This window comes from Trypanosoma grayi (genome assembly GCF_000691245.1).
Source record: "Trypanosoma grayi strain ANR4 Tgr_535_V1, whole genome shotgun sequence".
NCBI lineage: Eukaryota > Euglenozoa > Kinetoplastea > Trypanosomatida > Trypanosomatidae > Trypanosoma > Trypanosoma grayi.
The window spans coordinates 1,743-8,207 of NW_008826154.1; the positions used below are offsets into that span (position 1 = coordinate 1,743).

The 6,465-nt window shown below is 56.2% G+C and overlaps 3 protein-coding genes across 3 annotated transcripts; all 3 read right to left on the reverse strand.

Annotated features, from left to right (window-relative positions):
- Positions 1-228: 228 nt before the first annotated feature.
- On the reverse strand, positions 229-951 carry DQ04_05351000 (hypothetical protein; the record flags this gene model as incomplete). Its single annotated transcript, XM_009314131.1, has 1 exon — positions 229-951. One exon carries the CDS (start codon positions 949-951, stop codon positions 229-231), a length of 723 nt encoding a protein of 240 aa, XP_009312406.1.
- Positions 952-1,386: 435 nt separating this feature from the next.
- On the reverse strand, positions 1,387-4,758 carry DQ04_05351010 (hypothetical protein; the record flags this gene model as incomplete). The annotated part of the gene is made up of 1 exon (XM_009314132.1): positions 1,387-4,758. One exon carries the CDS (start codon positions 4,756-4,758, stop codon positions 1,387-1,389), a length of 3,372 nt encoding a protein of 1,123 aa, XP_009312407.1.
- A 451-nt stretch (positions 4,759-5,209) lies between these two features.
- DQ04_05351020 (hypothetical protein) lies at positions 5,210-5,860 on the reverse strand (the record flags this gene model as incomplete). The annotated part of the gene is made up of 1 exon (XM_009314133.1): positions 5,210-5,860. The coding sequence occupies one exon, from the start codon at positions 5,858-5,860 to the stop codon at positions 5,210-5,212; it is 651 nt and encodes a 216-aa protein (XP_009312408.1).
- Positions 5,861-6,465: the final 605 nt, after the last annotated feature.

Sequence of the window (6,465 nt, forward strand, 5' to 3'; positions counted from 1 at the left end):
GGGGGGGGGGGAAAGAAAATAAAATCATCGAGACGCGAAACAAAAAACAAGAAAAAAAGAAGATTTTCAATCAATCAGAAAAAGTACTCCACGTTTTTTTTTTTTCAAGACAACAACTGCTAGTTGTGCATCTCCTTCGCCTCAATCCCGTTGGGAATCCTACTGCGTCTTCGGCTACATCGCAGCTGAGCAGAGTAGTGATCCTTAGGCTCTCTGTCGGGTGGCCCCTCAGATGTTGGGGAGAGAGGCGTCATCGGGCGTATGCAAGAATCGGCACTTCCTGCGGTTGCAACAACTCTTCATGAAATGGCGACATACCGCATTGACGTTTATTTTGGCATTCTTACCGGATCCCTGAAGATCCGCGGCGGGGGAACCAAGCGTCGTGTTTTTGGGATTTACCTCATCAGCAGGAATCGTTTGTGGGGTCATGGCGGCAGAGTTCTCTTGCATCATCATCTGAGAGATGGGCGAAAGGAGGTGTCGGCTCCGCTTCTCTGGGGGGGCGGCCTGCTGAAACGACTGCTGCATTGGGACGGTCGCTACCATATAGAGGAGGGGTCCACCGGGGGTTTGTTGCTGTGGGACAAGCACTGGCTGCATTGTTTGCACAGCGGCCCCACTGTTACACTTTGGTGGAAGAAAGCGGGCCGCCGCATCATCGGGAGCCGCCACCATCTGCGCTGCGCCGTACATATTGTTTGCTGCCCACATAAGTGCGGGCGAGGAAACAGGAGCCGAAATGACTGACGGGTGCTGGGGAACGGCAAACATGTGCGGCTGCGGTTGCGGTTGCTGTTGTTGTCGTGTCAACGGTGCGTTAATGGTGGGAATCTGAGCTTCGTTAATAGTGTAAAAAGGAAGTGTGGGGCTCGGTGGCTGAATGTTCTGGTCAAACACTGAGGTACTCGGTAGCTGATAGTTCTGGTTTGCTGCTTCAAAAAAGTACATCTCGCTATTCGGACCTCTTTTTTCCACTTCCTTGGCAAAGCTCCCACAAGACTAAAATATGTAGTGGTTGTTGTGGCGTTCCTTTTTATGATCTTGAGGAAGAACAACAACAACAACAACAACAAAAAAACAAAGATAACGAAGAAAACATAATAATAATGCTGCTGTAAGGGACATGCCAGGACACACCGAGAAGGGGGGCCATCAACTATGCACATGAGAGAGAGGCGCATGCCACACACCCGCCGCCATCAAAGACGAGGATTATGCCGTGCACCCCTCGCGGACTATTACAGGCATTACCATAAATCGGGGAGGTCCACAACGCACCCGCTTCACGGGCGAACACACCTCTCTCCTCCCACCATAACAACAAGAAAAGAAAGCACACACAACAACAACAAAAAAAAAAGACACTAACACAAAATTTACTCACTAGTCGTGCGTCGCCCTGACGTACTGCTTGGCGACACTGTCTGTGCGAGAGCGCAGCACCAAACCCACCTGCTTACGCTCTGCGCCGTCGAGCTCCGCTGTGTTGGCCATCTGCACAAGAGAGGGGCTCGATTGCCCCATGAGAACAATCAGCAAACACCCGTTGCGTTGCCGTGAGGTGAACATCTCAGTTTGCACTATATCACCTCCCACCGACTCGAGCTCCGCGTCGAGGGACTGCAAGAGATTCAGCAGCAAAGCTACGCGACTCTGCGACAGTGTTTCAGCCCCACCACGCAAGAGAAAACGAGAAAAGGCTCCGTAGTACGCCCGCACCGCTATTTCCCCCAGGAATGCAGCGAATAACCCATCCTCCAGGTTGCTGTTAGCTAGCATCAGCTGCTGCCTAACGTATTCGGCGAGCCGATCAGCTGTATGCCTCATCTCAGCGGGTGAGGTGTCTTGTTTCTTCCTCGAGATGTCTGAGAGACCTGACAAAAAACTCAGCATGGATTGTTCCAGCGCTTGCTGTACGTGACGCACAAGCTCCTCCTCCGTCTCCAGCGTTGATGCGCGTGTTTGCTCGGCAACAACTTTCCGCTGGTGCTCCATTACACACTCGGGATCACCTAGGGCATCGATGAGGCGCGTTTTCACAACGGTGTCGCCAAAGTTCCGCACCACATACTGGTAGCGACGCAGATTGCTCAAGCATACAAGCCACTCCTCCAGTCGTGACGCCGCACGGCCTTGTGCGACAATGGCGTCCACGAACGCTTCACCCATGTTCTGCACGAGGTTGAAAAAATGAACAGCGTACATGATGTGCTGATGTGGGTCGCACCACACAAGCAAACGTATAAACACGGCGAGTAGCGATTGTAGGAGGTCTAACAAGAGAGCTGGTGACTGATTGAAGTGTACGGTACCGCACAGAATTGGCTCCAGTGCTTCGTTAGACACGATGCTTGCCATCCACGTGGCGATGTGCCCCTCACAGAGGGGGAACCAGCACGAGAGAAAGTCGGCAAAACAACTCGCCCATTCCACACAAAGAGCAGCAGCAGCAGGGTCCTCATCGAGGACGTCTACAAGCCGCATCACCGCGCCATATGTCGACACAAGAAGACCGAGCGTGTCTCCGAGCGGGTCCGGCTCAGGTGCCCGCACGAGACACGCCAAGATACGCGTCACCACGTTGCGGAGCGGGGCGCACATCACGTGCGCAATGCTCGCAATGCGGCAGAGCGCCACCGCCTGCACTGGCGCCGACTCTGACGCATTGGCGAAGGTATACGCACGCGTGCATCGCTCCATTACGCGCGTGACCAGCTCGAGCAGGTAGCGCGTCTTGCCGGTCAGCCGCGCGCAGTCCTCGTGCTGCTCGAGATCCGGCAGCGTGAGGTCCGTTGCGGTGGCGCGCACCACCTCACGACGGTGCTCACGAAGCACACGACCGTCGAGGCGCTGCAACGCCTCCTCGAGTGGCATTGCGTCCCGCTTCGCCGCTTGCTCAATGGCCACGTCGACGTCGACACCCTCTTCGACGGCGCGGAGAAGAGCCTTCACGCCCGCCAACGCCGCAGCCGCTGCCTCGCGCGTCTGGGCGGCCACGTCCTCCAGCGAGAGAGCGACGTCGAGGGCGTGGGCGCGTGTTGTCGCGAGGGCATCCGCTACTAGCTGCTCCCCCACGCGAGTTGTCAAGGAACCGGCGAGGTCTCTCATCGATGCCACCGCATGGGCGCAAAGCTCGCGGGAGGCGCGATCGGCCAAGTTGCTGTGCGTGCACACCGCTGAGAGCAGTGCAACGGTCTCAAGCTCACCGTGAATCAAGTAGCGACGACAATACGCCTTGTTAATCATGACGCCAACGTCATCGACATCGCCCAGTATATCGACAAGGCGGAGGAAATTGCCATGATGGTCCTCACTCCACGCACTCAAGTTAGTTGCCGCTGCCGCCGCGTCGGTAACCGCTTCTCCTCCTGCTGCTACTTGCTCTACCACATCGATTGCAGGGGGCCGCGTGTTATGCGCTTCATGGAGGCAATGCATACTGCACCAGACCCTTGCGGACTCAACAGCGCAGGGGTATCCGCCCATCTCAGCAGTGCTTCCTGTGGACAACAACACAAGGGAAAAATGATAGCCTGTGGCCACTTCGCCTGTGTGTGCGAACGGCTCTTTGTTCTTGCCGTTCTGCGGGTGCGAGTCTGAGCTTCGTAGGGCGGAGTCTGGATGTGCCACGCTAGCGTAAAGTGCATCGTCAACAGTGATACTGGCACAGGCTATTGTTTTTTCACGTGGGGCTGCACAAAGACATGTCGATTTTGAGACCATTAGCTCGAGGGAGACGGTGTAGTCCTTAAAATAATCGCTTGCGCCTTTTGGGACCATCAACGTTACACGGCTGTTGTTTGGCCACTCGTATTCGCCATTCCTCAGTACACACTTCTGCGTCACAGCGGCCGAGCACACAGCACGACCACCGAGCCTAAGGCTCCACACCGCCTTCACTTGTTTTGGGGGTTTCCATTTCCTGTCGCTGGCGGTACCACTGCTACCGCCGTTAACCACACGGAGACGTACACTCATTAGGGAGAGTGTGATGGACCCGCCAAAGCACTCCCCCCGGTGTGCACCGTGAATGTTCTGCCACACCGACACTGCGTGGGCAATGTTCCTGCCCTTGCCATTCACATCAATGTTCAACATATGCAGCCGCCGCTCCACCTCGTCGAGACAGTGCTGTTGGAAAGCCTCGTAGTCCTGGCGGCGCATGAAGTTCTCTGGCCGCCTGTAGGGATCCGACCCATTCCACGTTCGGTCGTACGTAAAGGCGACGTACACGTACTGCAGCTCGCGCGCCACGTCCGTGTCGGAGGCGCGTCGCAGAACATCCTTTGCGAAGAGGCCGACGGCGCCGGGGTCGAGAGACTGGTCAAGGAACTTTTTCAGCAGCACCGCGAGCATCACCTTGCGAGCCTCCACCCCGTAGTCCTCCGGGTCCCACGGCGTGCGTTGTGTCACCGACTTGATTGCGTGGGACAGCAGCGACATGAGGTGCTGCTGTGGCGCCTCGCTGCCTTCCCCCGCGCCCGTGTCGACACTGGCCCACGACGCCATGGTGCGCCGTGACGTGGCGACGAGTGCTGGCGCAGCAGCAGCGGCAGACGACGACCTCCTTGTGGTCGCCACGCTACTCCTGCCGTCTGCTACCAACTCCGCCATGTACTCGGGCGGCAGCTCAATGGAACGCACCCAAGTTGGGTCCGCCATCCACGACGGCATGTACGAGCGCCGCGCGAAGGGTGCCGCGCGCTCCGTGGAGGCAACAGCGGCTGCAGCAAACGCAGAACCTTGGATCTCCATCTCACATACAGGCGCCACACGAACAAGCACGCACAAGCAAGCTCTCACACACACACACAAGCAAGCTCTCACACACACACACCGCCGTGCAGACGCACCTGTAGGCCTTTTGGTAAGAAACCTAACGCAAAGAAAAAGTATATATAATGACGCTGCCCACCCGTTTCAAACCTTCCGCCGCCGCAGGAAGGCAAATACACACAAAGTGCGGGGTAGAGAATAGGTGAGGGAGAAACGAAAGCGCTACGTTGCTCCTAACAGAACAGCACATCGGTACCCATTTAAGTGCATACCGCATGCAGACGAATTCCTGTTCCTACCTCCGACAGGCACACACACACACACACACACACAGAATGGAGAGAGAGAGAGAGAGAATAGAAACCGCCTTCACCACCCATTTATGTAGTACTCGAACTTGCACACACTCTTCTGCGAAACGGCTGTTGTGTCACGACGGGGCTTCCCCTTGCTGAAGAAGAAGGCGTCGTGTTTCCACAAGCTGGCGGCGTAGCTGCTCAGCCAACATGTTGCGGTGACGCACGTACATGAGCATCTCATGCAGTTCCTCGTTCACCGCCGCCGCCAAGACCTCAACGCTCCCATCACGGTACGGCCAGTTAACACTTTCCACCGGCAACGTAGCGGGGATTTGTTCCTGCTGTTTACTTCGAATGGTACGTGCGTGTGTCTTCAGCTTGGAGGCCAGCCGCGCGGTCAACGCGTCCTCGTCCACATACAGCTTCTGACCTTCCTGTTCTTCAGAGAGAGATGAAAAGAAACTTCCTCCGTCTTCGCTGCAGAAGCCGCGACTGTCGTCACACGATGTCTGGATCGCTTCCCGCCGCCCCCCGCAACTCAGCATGCGCATGTAAAAGCAGTAGGGGAAGTCGCCACCATCCTCAGTGCCCGGAGCCCCTGCCTGCAGACTGGCGTCGAACTCCTCCCCGTTGGTGCTGCTGCCGCTCTTGCTGGTGTGTGCAGACGTCCTGTCCGCGGACCCGCACCGCTGCGGCACGGTGTGGGCGAAGAGCGCCCGGGTCTGTTCGCACCACACCGCGTACTGCTCCGCATCGGTCAAACTCTTGTCGAGTGTGCTCATACAGCAGCCACTCTTCGACCCACCCTTAAGTGGGAATGCGGGGAACAAAGAAAAACATCAGCAACCAGGAGAGAATGAAGCGCACGTGCTGGACTCAGCCGTAACAGACACAGCAGCAACACCACCCATCACCACCGCAGGCGGCATCAAGCTGCAGAGAAACAAACAAACAAAAACGTGCAGTCAGGCGTTCAACACACAGCACCCTACCACGTCATGTTCCCTACAGCCACGCGTCTCTTCCCACTCACCCCTTCTCTCTCTTTTNCCCCCCCCCCTTTGCTTCCAATTCCTTTCCCGATTTCATTCGTTTCTCCTGCTATACTCTCAAGGAGAAACAAAAAGGCTTCTCACTTTTCCCTGACGCCCGTTAGTTTCTTCACGTTGAGCAGAGAAACCGTCCCTTTCCACTTTTTATTCCCCCCCTTTCTGTTTTTTGTTTTCCTCCTCCTTCATTTTCGTTCTTCCTGCAGAAGCCCAGCGCCACCGCGACACCAAATACCACGGCAAGCCCTCTTCGAGACTAAGCGACGTTTCGCTTCGTTCGACTGCCCTTGTCAAGTGTGCGTTGTCGCCACTCCGCTCTCTTCTTTTATATATATATA